This window comes from Triticum dicoccoides, chromosome 4B (genome assembly GCF_002162155.2).
Source record: "Triticum dicoccoides isolate Atlit2015 ecotype Zavitan chromosome 4B, WEW_v2.0, whole genome shotgun sequence".
Lineage (NCBI taxonomy): Eukaryota > Viridiplantae > Streptophyta > Magnoliopsida > Poales > Poaceae > Triticum > Triticum dicoccoides.
Window position 1 is genome coordinate 87,396,911 of NC_041387.1, and position 21,201 is coordinate 87,418,111.

The following is a 21,201-nucleotide window of genomic DNA, read 5'->3' on the forward strand; positions in this document are numbered from 1 at the left end:
CCCCCCAAATAAAGTTTGTAAGCACATAAGAATACATTTACATCCATAAAGCATTTTGATTTATTATTTCCTTTACACCCAGGAACAGGTGCTCCAGGTTAGAGTTTTGACTTTCCAGTGTTTTAAGAACTTCAACAAGTCATATCCATGTATCATAATACTAGTTTCATTTGTCAATGATAAGCATTGTACAGTATTAGCAATGTCAGCCGTAATGGATAACACAAGATGAACACAAAAAGTACTGGTAGTGCCAAGTTACTAACCTTCCCCTTTAGACCTGGTTTTGTGCTTTGAAAATCTGTAACAAGATGGGCACATGTCAATATGGTCCCATCTGGATCTATTATAGTCCCTGATCCAAGGCTCTTCTCTCGCAACCATCCATTTTCTACAGAAATAATTGCACAAGTTTACAACATATAGCTAGTGAAACTGGTCATAAGTTTTAACAATTTCCGTTGCAGCTACATTCCCACCTTGCATACAAGAAATATTCACCACAGCAGGACCAACTGCAGCTGCGGCATTGGCAATTGAGTTTCTGCCTAGACATCCTGGGCAACATCTCGAATCATCAGAGTTTCCACCAGAGGCATGGTTGATCGGGTTTGTGGGTGGAACCGATGCAGATGCAAAAGAGTTTAGTATAGGGAAACCCCCTGTACACAAAAATTTGTATACAATGAGGCATTATTGGGGGAAACAAAGTGTAACACACACAGCATTTCTGTGACATATATGTGCTTACAAATAGTGTTCTAATGTCCAGATGCAGGCCTCCACCAAACTGGTCTCCAACTATGTTTATTAATATATAACATCATTGAATCCAGAGTCCAGATAACACCTCAATTCAGCTAAACTACTCGCCCAGAACAGTTGCAATCCATTAATAGCATTTACTACGTACTCTCAAGAAATCATCACGTAATAAGGTAGAAATGGAAAAGATATATGACCGCAGACAAAGAAGGGATTTACTGCCCTAAGACAACATATAAGAAAAGAAGCTAAACCGCAATCACATCATTTGAGAACAGTTGTGCCCCAAGACAGAATTCATTTTCCAAGAAATGTTCTTACACTTTTCCCAGCAAAGAACTTCAACAGTAAATTATTTTTTAGCAGAATACATAAATATGTTTTGCCATTTGAAATTCTACATTTGCAATTCTATATCGACACTCTACAAACAATACTACAAGTTGCGCTTGGATACTAATCACCTTAACCATCCATAAAATCTGAACGACAATAATTTTTTTGGAACTTTCCTTGCTATTGCTTACTGCGTTATGATTATATTCATTGCATTTAGAGCTAATTAATCATATATTTTGCTTTTTGCATTTCGTTTAGTTTTATGCATCAAAATTAAAACCTCTCAAACTCTGTCTCCACCTCCTCATATGTCTCCACCGCATAATGAACATCCCTTCCTCTGTCTCCTCAGCAGCAGACTTTAGTGCCAATTTGGGGAAACTAATAACCATCAGCAAGGATGATCTAGTGTCATTATTCCAACAAGTGTTCTGTGTTGCAAAAATAGCTAGCTTAAACTAATAGCCATCGGTAGTTGGCACCACAGTCCACAAAGCATTCGATATAGTACTACTGGTTACCAATAATCGCGAATTAATGACACCCTGTTCAAACATGCTAGGTGATAACCGTAAACTAGCCCAGGCAAGCAGATGACGCGACAGCAAACCGAACCTTGCCACGGCGCGAGGAGGGGGTTGCTGGAGATGAGCCCCGTGGCGGCGGTGGACAGGAGATGGCGGAGCGGCGCGGAGGCAGACACGGTGACGACCGTGGCGGATTCGCCGCGGTCGTGGAGGCGCCCGGCACCCGCTGCGGCGGCGCCGGCGGCGAGGAGCAGGGCGGCGCGGCGCGGGTTGCGGAACATTCTCGAGTGTGCGGGAGGATCGCTTTGGACTTGGGAGAAAAGAAAAAATATTGTGGGAGAAGAAATGTAGCGTGGTCTGTCTGCTCTAGGATGGTGGGCCGTACAGGTCGCCGTATCAGCTTGGGCTGGAAGCTGGAGGACTTTCTGCGCCGCTTAGGCCTCATTTGGTTTCAAAGAATTTCAGAGGAACTAGGAAATTGCCCGTGCGTTGCACCGGGAGCGTAATATTGCGTTGTCACGACAAAAAAAAGATATAGTGACATTTGATTAAAAGGTGTTGTGTGTAGTTTCTAACCATGTTGGTGTGTCCACCGCCTTCCTCAATCAAGCTATTTCGATTATTTCTCTCCTTGCATAGCGGGTCTCCTAGTCTAATCTATTTATCGACCAACCACCCTTGTCCCTGCTCCACCTATCCTTCTTAGAGCAAGTACAATAGTCCTATTCAGCAGGCTGCAACGGAGTCCACGTCAGCAAAAATCTGAGCTGGAGAGAAAAAAAGAAAGGAGAGAGAAGGAGTCGGCTCTTCGTGAAGCGCCGGGCTAAGACACAGAACACGAGAGCCTTCCGCCCGCTTGCAGCCCGATGCGAGCGCTAGCGCCGCCGCTTCCAATCCCGTGCGTCTCCCTTGCCTTGTGCGCTTCTCCTTTCACCCCCGCGCGCGAAATCCATCTTTCCCTCGCTCCAAATCGCTTGGTGCGCGCCAAATCGAAGCTCTAAAGTCTCCAGCTTCCCCCAAATCGCCACCACCCCAAACCCTAGAACAGCCGCCGGCGCTGCATCAAGGAGATGGGCCAGCAGTCCAAAAGGACGTGTGCGCCGGCGCCTCAGGTCGTCCCGCCGTCGCTGCCTCAATTCGTTCCGCCGTTGATGCCGCATCTCGTCCCGCTGTCGGCGCCACACCTCGTCCCGCCGCCGTCGGCGCCGCACCTCGTCCCGCCGCCACGCCAGCCCGGACCAGGTGCCTCGATCCCCCCACGGCCACCAAAGGCAGCGGCGGCCTCTGCACCATGCTGGCTGCCCCAGACGCAAGGCCCTTTGTGGTACATGAATGTTGATGATCTGAATCCAGAAGCATGGTATGTGTTCTCCCCCTGTTTACTAGTACAGTCTTGCTATGATAGCCTTCTATTTGATACATTTGTTCACCTGTTTACACATATCTGATTTAGTTAGTACTGTCATGCAATGCTAGCCTGCTATGTGATACATTTGTTTTTCTGTTTTTCTGAACTCTGAACATGCAGATGGTCTTTGTTGGTGTCAAACTGTCAAATATTTGCATGATATGCAGCTATGTGTTTTTGTATGATATGAATCCACATGTATATGATATGATGCTCAGCTGTTGTAATTTAAAAATGGTTATGACAGAATCAGAAAGCAAATAAGTGTATCCATCTTATTTGAAACTCTGAACATTTAGTCTCTCCTTGACGGCCTTTGTACTGTACTTAACTAGTAATAAGAAATCCTTTCTTATATTTCGGTAGATTAGAATACTGCCTAGTCAATCTTAAAAATTACAAATGAAATGTTCTTTGCTTAAATGTGATGTCTTTTTTTTATTAAACCCTGTTGTTATATGAAGTCGATTGTTTGATCATCTAGTATTGTCTCGGTAGGGGAGTGGATTCTCACCCACCTGGTGGGTTCCTTGGTTTTTTTAAGAACATGCCAAGCCTTTCCCAAGCTGTGAGCAATGGGACTTCATCGCAACAAATCAAGAAAGGAGATGCCACCAATGGTGGCGAGTGTGCAAGGACTGAAAAGCGCTTGCTGTGGACAAAAGAGGAAGATCTTAGATTGGTAAGCTTTTTTTCCATGTTGGTCTCCATGTGTTACATTACTAGGAGAAGAATAAACCTCTTTTGGTAATATTGTAGGTTGGTGCTTGGTTGAATAATTCAAACGATCCAATCCAATCAAATTACAAGAAGAACGACCAATACTGGAACGAAGTTGCTGCTGTCTACAATAGTACCACTCCCAAAAACAGGGAAAGGCTAGTCAAGCAAGTGAAGGATCGCTTTGGGAGAATTAAGAAAAGGGTTGCATGGTTTTGTGGGAGTTACAAGGAAGCTAGTGCACTGTATGCTAGTGGTGAATCTGATGCAGATTTAAAGAAGAGGGCAATGCAAACTTATGAGGCAGATCACCCAGAAGACGGTCCATTTATGTTTGAGCATTGTTGGGTAGTTCTAAAAGAGCAACCAAAATGGGATGCATATTTGGAACGCCTAGAAGATGTGGAGCCGGACAAGAAGATGTAGTCAATAGTCAAATTACACTTAACTATAGTGCATTTCAGATAACCATGTAAAAGTGCAAAAAATCATGTAGTCAATAGTCAAATTACACTTAACTACAATGCATTCCAGATAACCATGTAGAAGTGCAAAAAATCATGTCGTCAATAGTCAAATTACACTTAACTACAGTGCATTCCAGATAACCATGCAACCATAATTATACACTCAGGACACTTGAGACATCTATATAATGCCCCATCTCAGGTTTAGACTCATCCACCCAAACCCATCTTCCTTCCCATACCTCATCTTCCTGCTCAGCCTACAAACCAATCTTCCTCACCCACCATGTCGGATTCATCATCATACTCAGATGACTCTGATGAACTAGCCCCATCCAAAATCATGGAAGAGTATGTTGCTGAGCAAACCGTCTTGGACTCCTTTGCCGAGCGGCTCATGATGAAGATCAAGGCTAGGATTTCAGCTGGATCATCTCAGCGACGAAGTGGTCCAAGGAAGATCATTCGAAGGGATCATGGAGGTGCTCATGAACGTTTGGTGGAGGACTATTTTGCTGCTGATCCACTCTACGACGAGAGTATGTTTCGTACAAGATTTCGCATGAATAAACACCTCTTCCTACGCATTGTGAATGCCCTTGGTCAGTGGTCTCCCTATTTCACTTATAGGGCAGATTGTTCTGGCCGAATAGGCCTCTCACCATTGCAGAAGTGTACTGCAGCCATGCGCATGCTAGCGTATGGCACCCCTGCAGATGCCCTTGATGAGTACTTGAAGATTGGGAAGTCCACTGCATTAGAGTGTATGGACAAGTTTGCACGGGGTGTGATTGCGGTGTTTGACGGGGAATACTTGCGACACCCCACAAGAGAGGATATTGAGCACTTGCTTCAGGTTAATGAGTCTCGTGGTTTTCCTGGAATGTTAGGAAGTATTGATTGCATGCACTGGCGATGGGAGAAGTGTCCTTTAGCATGGAGGGGGCAATTCACCCGTGGCGATTATGGAGTGCCTACAATGATCCTAGAAGCCGTTGCTTCCCAGGACCTTCGTATTTGCCATGCTTTCTTTGGAATTGCTGGGTCAAACAATGACCTTAATGTGCTCAACTAGTCCCCACTGTTTTTTGATGCCTTGAAAGGAGAAGCCCCTCAAGTTCAGTTTTCAGTCAATAGAAATGAGTATAGCACGGGTTACTACCTGCTGATGGTATATACCCAGAGTGGGCTGCCTTCATGAAGACCATACCACTTCCCCAAACAGATAAACATAAGTTATTTGCCAAGTACCAAGAAGGGGCAAGGAAAGATGTGGAGCGTGCTTTTGGGGTATTGCAGTCCCGCTTTACCATTGTTCGCCGGCCTGCACGACTATGGCAGAGAAAGAGTGTTGGAAGGATCATGCGAGCATGTGTGATTCTCCACAATATGATAGTCGAAGATGAGAGAGAGCAAGTTAACGTTCATATTGACTTGAATGAGATTCCAGGGGCTTCATTTGCTCTACCCTCTGAAGTGAATGTTGGTGGTAATCTTTGTTTTGCTGATGTACTGCGTAGGAAAGCTACCATCCATGCTCGTCCACAACATAACCAACTTAAAAATATTCTGGTCGAGCATATTTGGCATAGGGCTCAAAATAGGCATCACAATTAGTCACGGTGGGATATTGACATCTGCATGTTACTATTCTTTTTTCCTTCCTGTTAACGGAGGATCAACATTATATCTTACATACATTTTATTCTAGGACTATGCCGTGTCGTGGTGACTGCTGCATGTGCAACCTACTGGTATGCATTCTCTACTTACAGTTTAGTCTTTTATAGCTTGTTCCTGTTCCTATTGGCAATGTACTTGATTTTACTGAACATGTATAGTTGTTGGATTACAGAAGTTATAGCCTATAATAGTGAATCATAATGCAACTCTTACTGTCATGAGCATGCCATCTTCATCTCATCATCATTTGCATTCATGCGGAAATATTTACCATATGCTTTGTTTCCATTTTTTCATACAGTGGCTGAAGATTTTTGACGCAGATGGATTCGTCGCTCCTTTCTATTGAAGTTCCAACTTATCATCGTCAAGATCAAAACTAATGGCTTATTTGCATTGTCTCTTGTTTGGTTAATGTTTTCTTAAAAAGACTGGTGTAATGTTTGAGTGTCGATGTCATGGTGTTATGCGCCATTAGTTTGTTGATCGTCGGCGCCAAGATTAAAACTAACGGCTTGTTTGCCGGGCGTCTTATTTAGTTCTATGTTTGGTTAATGCTTCCTTGGAAAGACTCAAGCAATGTTCAACTATTTTGTCATGGTGCTATGCGCACCTGTTTCTTGCTTGTTTATTAATTAGTTTTCCTTGGTCTGTTCTATTGACATGAATGGAATATATGTATACATAATTATTGAAATTGCTTGAATATTGATCAGTTTCTTTTGGTATATCCGGTATATCCTATTGGCGTGAATGGTAGATATATGCTAATTGAAATGGCCACAAAGATGTTGTATGTATTGGATCACAACAGGTGCAAATATTAAATGTCCATGTCTTTATTAGGGTCAATCTTAAAGCCAACCTAAAAGCCAGCTTATTGTGTGGGAAGGCTTTATAGATGATGTGGCAGGGGCTTATAGCCAGCAGCAGGCTGTGCTATTAACCATGCTCTTAGACGGCGTACTCATCCCATGTCGTCTTGGTTGCATTGGTTCTCGTTCCCACACCACCTTGTCTCATTATTTCCTTGCCCTCACATATCCTAGATCAATCGTAGCTCATCCTACCGTTCTATTAAATGACCGTCTGTTGCTACCAGGTAGCAAGAATGGTACCAATGAATCAAGTAGATGGTTAAATGACATAGATAAGTACTGTTACATGAAGTAAATCCTTTGAATAATTGAAGTGAACAGTTGATTGAAGATTGCGACGCAATACATGATTCCCAAACAATAGGTTAAACATGAAGAATCTCTCTAAGACAATGTTCCTCATGTATGCACCGGGAGTATGCTTAGATTTCTTTCTGCGAACTAACATGTGGTTGCATGGTTTGGAGAACAATGGTATGCCCAGCCCATTAGACGTCCTAGACTTGGGTCAGTCTCTTGGATGTGCTCACAGGAATATGATGTGCGTGCGTGCGTTTATAAAGGTGAGTGCATGAGCGTCTGCATCTACAGTGTGTTCCAAAAAAATTACACTTGGAGATTTTTTGTTGTTGTAATTTGAACTCTATTTTTTTTATGATTTGAGTTTTTTTTTGGCAACCAGGACGGCAAGGATCTGGACTTTCTTTCTAGAATGGATCTAGACTGTCATGGAGCACATGTGAAAGCACGTTTATGTCACAAGAAGCGTATCTTGATAGACATTCTTTGCTATATTTTTTTCTCAACACATTATCTCAACAATTCCTTCAAACTGTACTGATGTTCATTTTGCTGCTTCCCTCCCTTTGCCTCTCTTCGTATCGACGCAACTTCTCAGCATACTATGAACTTCCAAGAAACACTACTTGCGTATCAATTAGGAGAGAAACACACACAGTATTGATATACTCCCTCCGTTTCATAATGTAGTGCCTATAGATTTTCTGAGAAGTCAAACTTTGCAAACTTTGACCAAGTTTGTAGAGAAAAATATTAAAGTCTACAATAGCAAAAATGTATAATGTGAAACTACATCTTATAATGAATCTACTGATATATGTTTCGCATTCTAGATGTAAATATTTTTCTTCACAAACTTGGTCAAAGTTTGTGATGCTTGACTTCTCAAAAAATCTATAGGCACTATATTATGGAACGGAGGGAGTATTAATTAGCAGAGCAGCGGCACTGTGGAGAGGAGCCCACGGTCGTGCTGCCCAAGGGCGCAGCGCCCACCTCCATGGGCACTGCTCTCGCCCCTGCTCACCTCCACGCCCGCCACGCCTCACGCATCGACCCATCGATGTGCACACCTCGATGCGCTCCGCCCAGGACATGCCAGACAGCCGCTGCCCACATCCACACACGTTATTCAGCCGCTCCACACCTCCGCTCCCGCCGCGCTTCAAATGAAGGAACGTCACTACCCACCTCCAACCCTGCTAAGCCACATTCGCCACTCGCCGGTATTGGTGGAACGTCGTGGGCGTTTGCGTGTGTGTGCATCAGTACCACCGAAGCAAGTAGACAAGAGGGAGCATGCATCATCGAGAGCAGACACACGCAACCGTTGTGCCATGGATGCAAATCTATGGCCGTGCACACTGAGCCACTAACAGAGGGACAGAAGTGGATGGAAGTGCAGCCGGAGAGCACGTGGGGCTGCAAGAGCATCGTGGCACCAGTCGGGCGAGAAACCAGAGAGACCCCTTTGGTGAAGTAGGATGAACCGGCACTGGCGACGGTGAAGCAAGAAGGGGCGACATCGATTCAGTGGGTCGCCGGGATTGGCGGAACATCCTGGGTGGCGGCCGTCGGTAGCGGGACCGAGGAGCTTGGAGCGGGCAGGCGTCGACTACGTTGCTGCATTAGTCATCACTCATCAGCGCTTCATCATGGCGACCTGCTCCGTCAACTACAACCGGCTTCGAGATTAAAGGCACCGCGACCACGGGAGACGAGATAGAAGGTGTGCCTTGCATTGCTCTTTGGAAGAGAAACCCCCCGCCGGAGCTGGAGGATAGATTGACATTCGGGGGTGGAGAGATGCAAGGAGAGGGGCGTGGCAGAGAGGGAGGCGGGTGAAGAGAGACGACAAGATTAGCGCATTGGCCGGAGAGAGGGGCGCGATGGAGGGTCCTGGTCACGGCCACCGATCGCCGAGGGCGTTGCCTGCTCTCGATGGGGGCGAGATAGACATAAGATGCGGGCGGCAGCGGAGAAAGAGAGATGCGCGCGCCTCTGGCAATTGACGATGCGGAGAGACAGCGATTGGCATGTGCGATTTTTACGGAGGGAATCGGATGTCGGGTCGGGTGGATTGATTTTTTTTTGCATGGGTTGGGGGGATTGATGGACGGGGTGGTGGGAGTCGGACGAAGACGTATGACGGTTTAGGAGAGACGGAACGTTAAGTTTTTTTTAGGTAGTGTAGAGATTCAATAAGATAGGATTCTTGTAGGAATTTTTTCTTTAGAGCCCTTTGGTTTCATAGGAGTGGATTCCTATTCCTACATAGAATTGGTTCTTATCCTTCACATTTCAAAGGAAAATAAATATGAGCCTATATTTAATGGAAAAAAATTCTGTGATGTGAATCAAGTGACATCTTTTTTTCTGATTCTACTCATATCCTATGAGATACAAATCATCCCCCCACTTTCTATAAGTTTCCTATTCTTATGATAATCCTATCCTATGAATCAAAGGAGGCTTTATGGTGTATTCAGTAGGGTGCAAGAAGGGTGCATGAGGGCGAAAGTGGAAAATCCTATTCGCCGCTCGCTGCGGCAAACTGTAGAGCGATCGCACAGAGCAGCGCAGCGAGCGACATGGGCCGGCCCACTTACACATAGTGCGTCCAACTAGTTTTGGGAACCTTCCAGAACGTTCCCTGAACCGGGTTTTTTCCTGTATCATTTTTTCTGGTTCTTTTAGCTTTCTTACGTTTTTTTCCTTTTCTTTTTTTAGTTTCTGTTTCTTTTCTTTATGTTTTTTTTAAATTTCACAACTTTGCAAAATTTGCTCGCAAATTTAAGAATAATGTTTGTTTTTTCAATTTTTGTACGTGAGTTTCAATAAATGTTCCTATTTTAAAATTGTCCATGTTTTCAAATTTTGTTTGCATTCGAAAAATGTTTAGGCATTTCAAAAAGTGTTCCAGCTTTCCAAATTTGTTCACAAATTTATAAAATGTTCATGTTTTCAAATTTAGTTCAACAATTGAAAAAATATTCATAAAATCCGTAAATTTTGTTTGGGAGTTTAAAAAAATATTCCCGTTCCAAAATTTGTTCGCAAATTTAAAAAATATTCATATTTTCAAGCTTTCTTTGAAGTTTCAAAAAATGTTCCATTTCCAAATATGTTTGCAAATTTTAAAAAAATGCTCATTCTTTCAAATTTTGTTCTGGAGTTTCAAAAAATGTTCACGTGCAAAAGTTGTTCGTGTTTCCAAATTTTGTTTTGAAATTTGAAAATTTGTTCTTGTTCAGTTTTTTGGGTAGTTCAAAAAATGTTTCTGTTCTTAAAAATATGTTCGCGTCTCCAAAATTCGTTTGTGTGTTGAAAAATGTTTGAGTTTTCTTAAAATTTGTAAAAAAAATAACAATGTTCGCGTTTGATAAAACATTCATGTTTTGTTTTCGAAAAATAAATTGTGTTCAAATTTTCAGAAATTGTTCAGAAATTAAAAAATGTTCCCATTTACAAATTTTGTTCAGGGTTGAAGTTTTTAAAAATTGTCCAAAAATTTATAAATGTTCCAGTTTTCAAATTGTGTTCACAATTTATAAAATGTTTGCACTCTTCAAAATATTCTCCATTTTGTTCGCGTTATTTAGAATATGTTTGGGTTTTATAAAAAAATGCCTTTGAAAAAAGCACCATTAGGTGATCTTCGGTTCGATCCCTCATTGGGACTTTAACTTTTGCAAATCTTTTACACTTTTGCTGTTGTCGACAGTTTCTTTTGGAGTTGCACTGCTAATCTAACAGAACACCTGGTCTAGCGGAGTGGCTTTCACAACACGCTCAGCACTACCGAGGTGGAGGTTCGAATCCTAGCCCTAGCGCATTTCTTTTTCGTTGTTTTTCACCTCGCGGACGGCAAATGGGCCGGCCCAAGTGAGTCACCCCTGTGCGGCACGTCAACTCTTTGATGCACAAAAGTCACATAGGGGCTCCCGGCAAAAGTTCCCAATCCGATCCACATTTGCTTATTTGGTAGGGGCTCCCGGCAAAAGTTCCCAATCCGATTCACTTTTGCTTATTTGGTAGGATGTATGGGCTCACCTGGACTATGCCCATCTGATACAAAAAAGGGCCCTCAGCCATGCCCATCTCATGCATCCCAGAAAGGGTGCATACCCTCGTCCCCACCCACCAGACCACGTATAGATATGTTTAAATTTTTAAAAAATGTCCATAATTATAATTTAATAAAATTAAAAAAATGTAATTTCAAATGTTGTTTTAATTTTTGAATAAGTTCATAATTTCAAAAAAATTAAAATGTTTAGTATTTCAAAATTTGTTTAAATTTTCAAAAAACTGCAGAATTTCAAACAAAATTAAATTCTCAAAAAAGTTTAGAATTTCAAATTTTGTTTCAAATTTTCAAAAAAATAGAATTTCAAATTTTGTTTAAATTTCAAAAAGTGTTTAGAATTTCATTTTTTAATGTTTCAATAAATGTTCATAATTTCAATTTTTCGTTGTTTTTCACCTCGCGGACGGCAAATGGGCCGGCCCAAGTGAGTCACCCCTGTGCGGCACGTCAACTCTTTGATGCACAAAAGTCACATAGGGGCTCCCGGCAAAAGTTCCCAATCCGATCCACTTTTGCTTATTTGGTAGGGGCTCCCGGCAAAAGTTTCCAATCCGATTCACTTTTGCTTATTTGGTAGGATGTATGGGCTCACCTGGACTATGCCCATCTGATACAAAAAAGGGCCCTCAGCCATGCCCATCTCATGCACCCCAGAAAGGGTGCATACCCTCGTCCCCACCCACCAGACCACGTATAGATATGTTTAAATTTTTAAAAAATGTCCATAATTATAATTTAGAAAAATTAAAAAAATGTAATTTCAAATGTTGTTTTAATTTTGAATAAGTTCATAATTTCAAAAAAATGAAAATGTTTAGTATTTCAAAATTTGTTTAAATTTTCAAAAAACTGCAGAATTTCAAACAAAATTAAATTCTCAAAAAAGTTTAGAATTTCAAATTTTGTTTCAAATTTTCAAAAAAATAGAATTTCAAATTTTGTTTAAATTTCAAAAAGTGTTTAGAATTTCATTTTTTAATGTTTCAATAAATGTTCATAATTTCAATTTTTCGTTGTTTTTCACCTCGCGGACGGCAAATGGGCCGGCCCAAGTGAGTCACCCCTGTGCGGCACGTCAACTCTTTGATGCACAAAAGTCACATAGGGGCTCCCGGCAAAAGTTCCCAATCCGATCCACTTTTGCTTATTTGGTAGGGGCTCCCGGGTTCCCAATCCGATTCACTTTTGCTTATTTGGTAGGATGTATGGGCTCACCTGGACTATGCCCATCTGATACAAAAAAAGGGCCCTCAGCCATGCCCATCTCATGCACCCCAGAAAGGGTGCATACCCTCGTCCCCACCCACCAGACCACGTATAGATATGTTTAAATTTTTAAAAAATGTCCATAATTATATTTTAAAAAAAAATAAAAAAAATGTAATTTCAAATGTTGTTTTAATTTTTGAATAAGTTCATAATTTCAAAAAAATGAAAATGTTTAGTATTTCAAAATTTGTTTAAATTTTCAAAAAACTGCAGAATTTCAAACAAAATTAAATTCTCAAAAAAGTTTAGAATTTCAAATTTTGTTTCAAATTTTCAAAAAAATAGAATTTCAAATTTTGTTTAAATTTCAAAAAGTGTTTAGAATTTCATTTTTTAATGTTTCAATAAATGTTCATAATTTCAATTTTTTTTAAAAATGTTCAAAGTTTCAAATTTTCTTTACATTTTCAAAAAAGTTCAGAATTCTCAAAATATGTTTAAATTTTCAAAAAATGTGCAAAATTTCAAAAATTGTTTAAATTTTCAAGAATGTTTATAATATAAAATTTGTTTAAATTTTATATAAAATTAAGAATTTCGAAATATCTTCAATTTTTGTTCATGTTTTTTTACTTTTTGTTCACCATTCAAAAAATATTCACAATTCAAAATTGTTCAACATGTTTAAACACACGCTGCCAAACAAAGTCTCAGCTCAGCATGTCTCACCGCATACACCACTGCCAAACAACAGCAAATGTATGGACTCAGCATATATCAGAGGTGAACAACTAGGTTAGGTCCATACATGCTATTGAACACACCCTTAGCGTTCGCGGCGCTCGCGCGGGTCTCCTAGCGGGCCGGCTGAACAACCTCCTCTAAAAACGATCGTGGTACAAAAATATCTGCGGGACGCGGGATTCGAACCCACGCTCGAACGTACACGGCCGAAAGAAAATGGCGCAACAAACCCCTACACCAGGACCGCGTAGCTGTCTACAATCAAAAACCAAACTATTAAATACTTCTCCTAGTACAACACTAACACCAAACCCCCTAAAAACAACATTAACATAAATTATGTACCATATAATTCATTTAAAAAATAAAACATAAAAATGAAAAAGAAAATCATAGATTTGTAACGAAAGTTCAATTTTTAAAAATGTTCATGGAATTCAGAAAAAGATCATCAAATTATGAAAACAATACGAATTTGAAAAAAGTTAATCAATTATGAAAAAAGTTCATCGAATTCGAAACAATGGTTCACAAATGTAAAACAAGTTCATCGCTTTTGAAAAAATTCATCGAATTTGAAAAATGGTTCATTGATTCTGAAAGTAATTAACAATTTGAAAGAAAATCATTTATTTTGAAACAAAAACCGTCGAATTTGAAAACTAGTTCATAGAATTTAAAAGAAAGTTCATTGGATTTGAAAAAAGTTCATCAAATTCAAATAAAAGTTCATCGAATTGAAGAAAAATTCATGCATTTTGAAAAGAAAATAAGTTCATCTGTTTGAAGGAAACTTTGCAAATTACAAAAAGAAAAAATAGACAGAAGAAAAAGAAAAGAAGAAATGAAAGAAAAAAGAGGCGGAAGAAGAAAATGGGAGAAACATCTATCTAATCATGTCATGGTGTTGTGGCCGTGTGGTTATGGCACCTCAGTGGATACTAAGAGGTCGCCGGATCGAATCCCAGTTTGATTCCCACTCGTGCAACCTTTTTTAGTTTTTTAGAAACATAAGAAGAAAATGATGGGCCGGCCCAGGTTGCAGCGAAGGGGTGAGGGTTTAGGCGCCCGTTTGCTGAAATGTATTGTAGCGGGTGCCTACAGCGCTAAATAGAATGCCGTATTTTTTATTCATGTATATACTCCCTCCAACTGCAAGTATTTCGATATAGAGGCAATATAAATCAACGAGATACCAGGTCACTTCTAACTTTTTTGGTGTTGATGACAAGTGACTCATTGCGTGTGCAACACTTGCCACAATGTACAACCTAAGAGTTTTGTCTTTTTTTTTAGATTCATTTAAAAAACATTATATCTCTTGAATCGTGCGTTCGAATGATGAATAGTTTTCGCCGTTGTGCTTTCACGTTGAGATCTTCGAAACTAGATACCATGTTAATATTTTGTACTTTTAAAATAGAAATCAGGAACCTTTTTTAGTTTTTTTAGAAACATAAGAAGAAAATGATGGGCCGGCCCAGGTTGCAGCGAAAGGGTGAGGGTTTAGGCGCCCGTTTGCTGAAATGTATTGTAGCGGGTGCCTACAGCGCTAAATAGAATGCAATATAAATCAACAAGATGCCAGGTCACTTCTAGCTTTTTTGGTGTTGATGACAAGTGACTCATTGCGTGTGCAACACTTGCCACAATGTACAACCTGAGAGTTTTGTCTTTTTCTTAGATTCATTTAAAAAAAGATTATATCTCTTGAATCGTGCATTCGAATGATGAATAGTTTTCGCCGTTGTGCTTTCACGTTGAAAATGATGGGCCGGCCCAGGTTGCAGCGAAGGGGTGAGGGTTTAGGCGCCCGTTTGCTGAAATGTATTGTAGCGGGTGCCTACAGCGCTAAATAGAATGCAATATAAATCAACAAGATGCCAGGTCACTTCTAGCTTTTTTGGTGTTGATGACAAGTGACTCATTGCGTGTGCAACACTTGCCACAATGTACAACATGAGAGTTTTGTCTTTTTCTTAGATTCATTTAAAAAAAGATTATATCTCTTGAATCGTGCGTTCGAATGATGAATAGTTTTCGCCGTTGTGCTTTCACGTTGAGATCTTCGAAACTAGATACCATGTTAATATTTTGGACTTTTTAAATAGAAATCAGGAACCAAAAAATGAAAAATACAAAAACATAAAACCAAAGACCAAAGACCTGAGAGCACATTCTGTGCCTTTTCACTTTTTTAGAAAGCATAGTTGAGATCCACGCAAAAGCACAACCATGTTTTTCACTTTTTAAGAAGTTATGCTTCAAGCGCAATTGTGCTTTGTCACACGGTGTCCTATACGAGAGAAAAACAAGATTTTTGTTGTTGTTGAAAAAATAAGAAAATCCAAAAAAGAATAAACCCAAAAACATGTGCACAAAAATTATGCATTCGCGGGGTGCGCCGAGCGCGCGACACATGACGGCAATTGGGTTCACCACACGGCGCGCTAGAGCACTCCCCCGTGGTGTCCGTTGCGAGCCCCCCGCAATGGGTGTCCGTCACATAGTTGCTCGCATAAAAGCAGGCTGGCTAAGGCGGGATCTCCTCTATGTGATGCATTCTGCGTCGTTTCGCACAGGGGTAGCCGTTCTATTGGATTGGCCCATTGACGCAAACTGTAGCTCTGTCTAGGTTACTGTAGTGACTCGGGCATTACCTTTTTTTCTTGTTTTTCCATTCAGTTTTTAGAACTAAGTATTTTCTAAAAGTTTATGACTTTTAAATAACTATAGAAATTTTTTAAAATGCTAAAAAATAAAATTATTCTTAAATTTTCAAAAAACGTTCTCAAGTTTACAAAAATATTCACTGTTTTAGAAAAAATATTGAAAAATCAAAATATGTACATGTTTTTTCAAAAATATGTTCTCAATTTCTTTTAATAATATTTTCGTGTTTTAAACATTTTTCAACACAATTGATTTTTATTTTGTTAAACGTGATTATTTTAAATAACATTTAGAGAAGGAAATAAAAAGGAAACAAATAGGGAAAAATAAAAAAACGAGGAAATAACCAGTCAGGAACCTTCCGGAAACCGGATCTTCTTTGCTACGTAAAATGGGTCGCCCATTTACCTCATTCTTTCCCTCTCCCATTTGTGTTTTTGACGGCAGTTTGACGCATCATGCATCAGATAGGGAATAACGGCTAATGTACCGTGGTTTAAGCAACAAATAGTCGGGCAAACGCCCATGCAACTATGTGGGTCGGCCGGTCGGGCAGTCCATTTACATCTCCATTTTTAAAAATGTATATTACTAATAAGGTTTTTCTTAAATGTGGTGTCAAACAAATAGGAAATTGTATAGGAGAATACATTCATATTAAATATTTTCAAAACAGGCTTAAATATTATGTGTATTTAAAAAATACCCATCATATATTAGACAATTACATAGGGCATCTAAAAAGTGTTCAAACTAAAATTTCACAGATATGGGAACCTAGTCAAAAAAACATCTCTAGATGTTTCTTCACGAGGGCTGATACTATAGGATGTATGATTTTATATGGAGACTAGGCCGTAATGTCGCGCGTTGCCGCGCCCGCCCATCTTAGATATACATTTAGAAAAAAAAATAGGACATCTTATCGAAAGAATTATAGAAACATCTAACAAATTTCAGTTACAAGTAATATGAATCGGAGGAGTACTTGAAACCATCATAAATTGGTTCTATCTTCAGCCACCATGCATCTAATTATGACGATAGAGTGTCTATACAACAGGAGGAAGTCGTAAATTGTGTAGCAAGATTCCTAAATTTGACTGAAAAGCATCAAGGCTTAATTGGGGCAAGTGAAGGCCTGTCACATGTAAACAGTGCATGCAAATTGATAGACCTGTTATTGACATCCGAAACAAAACGATCTCCGAAAAACTTATGTGCGTTTGATGTCTAAAGGGGTGACTTCTCCAAAAGTCATGTTCTGTTCCCGAGCTCATTTGAGCTCAGGGTGAATAGTAAAAAAAATTAGATTTTTTTGTGATGAACTTTGATAAATGTTTTAAGAGTTTGCAAAGTTTCATCATAAAATTGTATTCGTGGAAGTCGTGAAAAAAAAATCAGCACTTCAAAATGCTTTTGAAAATAATTTTGGAGCATCGTTTTTTTCACCAGGACTTCCACAAATGTGATTCTTTGATGAATTTTTGTATGAAGGAAATATGCCCTAGAGGCAATAATAAAGTTATTATTTATTTCCTTAATTCATGATAAATGTTTATTATTCATGCTAGAATTGTATTAACCGAAATCTTAGTACATGTGTGAATACATAGACAAAACTTATAGTCCCTAGTATGCCTCTGTTGGGGAACGTTGCAGAAAATTAAAATTTTTCCTACGGTTTCAACAAGATCCATCTATGAATTCATCTAAGCAACGAGTCGAGGGAGTGAGTTTGCATCTACATACCACTTGTAGATCGCGTGCGGAAGCTTGCAAGGTGATGATGGAGTCGTACTCGACGTGATTCAAATCACCGATGACCAAGTGCTGAACGGACAGCACCTCCGCGTTCAACACACGTACGGGACGGGAGACGTCTCCTCCTTCTTGATCCAGCAAGGGGGAAGGAGAGGTTGAGGAAGACAGCTCCACCGGCAGCACGACGACGTGGTGATGGTGGAGAAGCAGTACTCCGACAGGGCTTCGCCGAGCACACAACGAAGGAGGAGAGGTGTTGGGGAGGGGAGGGCTGCGCCTTGGAGGGTGGGTCGGCTGCCCTCCCCTCACCCCTCTATTTATAGGGGGAAGGGAGAAGGGGGCCGGCCCCTCTAGATCCCATCTAGAGGGGGGCGGCGGCCAAGGGGAGAGGGGGAGAGGGTGGCTTGCCCCCCAAGCCAAGGGGGGCGCCCCCTCTAGGGTTCCCCCCTCAACCCTAGGCGCAAGGGCCCAAGGGAGGGGGTGCGCCCAGCCCACCAAGGGCTGGCTCCCTGCCCCACGCAGCCCATGTGGTCCCCCGGGAGGGGTGGCCCCTCCCGGTGGACCCCCGGAACCCTTCCGGTGGCCCCGGTACAATACCGGTATGACCCCGAAACTTCCCGGTGCCCGTTTGACAACTTCCCATATATAAATCTTTACCTTCGGACCCTTCCGGAGCTCCTCGTGACGTCCGGGATCCCATCCGGGACTCCGAACAACATTCGGTAGTCACATACTAGTCTTCCTAATAACCCTAGCGTCACCGGACCTTAAGTGTGTAGACCCTACGGGTTCGGGAGACATGCAGACATGACCGCGACGCTCTCAGGTCAATAACCAATAGCGGGATCTGGATACCCATGATGGCTCCCACATGCTCCTCGATGTTGTCATCGGATGAACCACGATGTCGAGGATTCGATCAAACCCTGTATACAATTCCCTTTGTCAATCGGTACGTTACTTGCCCGAGACTCGATCGTCGGTATCCCAATACCTTGTTCAGTCTCGTTACCGGCAAGTCACTTTACTCGTACCGTAATGCATGATCCCGTGTCCAACACCTTGGTCACATTGAGCTCATTATGATGATGCATTACCGAGTGGGCCCAGAGATACCTCTCCGTCATACGGAGTGACAAATCCCAGTCTCGATCCGTGTCAACCCAACAGATACTTTCGGAGATACCTGTAATGCACCTTTATAGTCACCCAGTTACGTTGTGACGTTTGATACACCCAAGGCACTCTTACGGTATCCGGGAGTTACACGATCTCATGGTCGAAGGAAGAGATACTTGACATTTGGCAAAGCTCTAGCAAAACAAACTACACGATCTTTTATGCTATGCTTAGGATTGGGTCTTGTCCATCACATCATTCTCCTAATGATGTGATCCCGTTATCAACGACATCCAATGTCCATAGTCAGGAAACCATGACTATCTGTTGATCACAACGAGCTAGTCAACTAGAGGCTCACCAGGGACATATTGTGGTCTAAGTATTCACACGTGTATTACGATTTCCGGATAATACAGTTATAGCATGAACAAAAGACAATTATCATGAACATTGAAATATAATAATACTTTTATTATTGCCTCTAGGGCATATTTCCAACAGTCTCCCACTTGCACTAGAGTCACCAATCTAGTTACATTGTGATGAATCGAACACCCATAGAGTTCTGGTGTTGATCATGTTTTGCACGCGAGAGAGGTTTAGTCAGCGGATCTGCGACATTCAGATCCGTGTGCACTTTGCAAATCTCTATGTCTCCATCTTGAACATTTTCACGGATGGAGTTGAAACGACGCTTGATGTGCCTGGTCTTCTTGTGAAACCTGGGCTCCTTGGCAAGGGCAATAGCTCCAGTGTTGTCACAGAAGAGTTTGATCGGCCCCGACGCATTGGGTATGACTCCTAGGTCGGTGATGATCTCCTTCACCCAAATCGCTTCATGCGCTGCCTCCGAGGCTGCCATGTACTCCGCTTCACACGTAGATCCCGCCACGACGCTCTGCTTGCAGCTGCACCAGCTTACTGCTCCACCATTCAACATATACACGTATCCGGTTTGTGACTTAGAGTCATCCAGATCTGAGTCGAAGCTAGCGTCGACGTAACCCTTTACGTCGAGCTCTTCGTCTCCTCCATAAACGAGAAACATGTCCTTCGTCCTTTTCAGGTACTTCAGGATATTCTTGACCGCTGTCCAGTGTTCCTTGCCGGGATTACTTTGGTATCTTGCTACCAAACTTACGGCAAGGTTTACATCGGGTCTGGTACACAGCATGGCATACATAATAGATCCTATGGCTGAAGCATAGGGGATGACACTCATCTCTTCTTTATCTTTTGCCGTGGTCGGTGACTGAGCCGAGCTCAGTCTCACACCTTGTAACATAGGCAAGAACCCCTTCTTGGACTGATCCATTTTGAACCTCTTCAAAATCTTATCAAGGTATGTGCTTTGTGAAAGACCTATGAGGCGTCTCGATCTATCTCTATAGATCTTGATGCCTAATATATAAGCAGCTTCTCCAAGGTCCTTCATTGAAAAACACTTGTTCAAGTAGGCCTTAATGCTGTCCAGAAGTTTCGTATCATTTCCCATCAAGAGTATGTCATCTACATATAATATGAGAAATGCTACAGAGCTCCCACTCACTTTCTTGTAAACGCAGGCTTCTCCATAAGTCTGCATAAACCCAAACGCTTTGATCATCTCATCAAAGCGAATATTCCAACTCCGAGATGCTTGCACCAGCCCATAAATGGATCACTGGAGCTTGCATACTTTGTTAGCGTTCTTAGGATCGACAAAACCTTCCGGCTGCATCATATACAGTTCTTCCTTAAGATGCCCGTTAAGGAATGCTGTTTTAACGTCCATCTGCCATATCTCATAATCATAGTATGCGACAATTGCTAACATGATTCGGACGGACTTTAGCTTCGCTACAGGAGAGAATGTCTCGTCGTAGTCAATCCCTTGAACCTGTCGATAACCCTTAGCGACAAGTCGAGCTTTATAGTGTTGGGTTTCATAGTAATTTCAAAAAATTTCCTACGCACACGCAAGATCATGTGATGCATAGCAACGAGGGGAGAGTATTGTCTACGTACCCAACGCAGACCGACTGCGGAAGCGATGACACGACGTAGAGGAAGTAGTCATACGTCTTCTCGATCCAACCGATCAAGCACCGAAACTACGGCACCTCCGAGTTCGAGCACACGTTCAGTTCGATGACGATCCCCGGACTCCGATCCAGCAAAGTGTCGGGGAAGAGTTTCGTCAGCACGATGGCGTGGTGACGATCTTGATGAACTACAGCAGCAGGGCTTCGCCTAAACTCCGCTACAGTATTATCGAGGAATATGGTGGCAGGGGGCACCGCACACGGCTAAGGAATCGATCACGTGGATCAACTTGTGTCAACTTGTGTGTTTAGAGGTGCCCCTGTCTCCGTATATAAAGGAGGAGAGGAGGGGAGGCTGGCCGGCCAAGGGGGGGAGGCGCAGGAGAGTCCTACTCCCTCTGGGAGTAGGATTCCCCCTCCAATCCTAGTCCAACTAGGATTCCTCGGAGGGGAAAAGAGGAGGAGGGGGCCGGCCACCTCTCCTAGTC

At 41.8% G+C, this 21,201-nt stretch overlaps 1 protein-coding gene and 1 long non-coding RNA gene across 3 annotated transcripts in view; one reads left to right on the forward strand and one right to left on the reverse strand.

Moving 5' to 3' along the window:
* Positions 1 to 1,940, reverse strand: part of LOC119295187 (putative protease Do-like 14) — a 6,457-nt gene extending 4,517 nt beyond the window's left edge. Inside the window, exons 1-3 of one of the 2 annotated variants that reach the window (XM_037573544.1) lie at positions 1,720 to 1,940; positions 480 to 662; positions 267 to 391 (exon numbers count right to left, since the gene is read on the reverse strand). In XM_037573544.1, coding sequence (XP_037429441.1) covers positions 267 to 391; positions 480 to 662; positions 1,720 to 1,912 — 501 coding nt within the window. In that variant the 5' untranslated portion in view covers positions 1,913 to 1,940. The remainder of the gene's footprint in view (positions 1 to 266; positions 392 to 479; positions 663 to 1,719) is intronic. The other variant, XM_037573542.1, reaches the window with a different exon arrangement.
* Positions 1,941 to 2,908: 968 nt separating this feature from the next.
* LOC119293398 lies at positions 2,909 to 6,499 on the forward strand. The gene is made up of 4 exons (XR_005143044.1): positions 2,909 to 2,991; positions 3,538 to 3,721; positions 5,938 to 5,980; positions 6,211 to 6,499. It is a non-coding gene; the product is annotated as an uncharacterized LOC119293398 (long non-coding RNA).
* Positions 6,500 to 21,201: the final 14,702 nt, after the last annotated feature.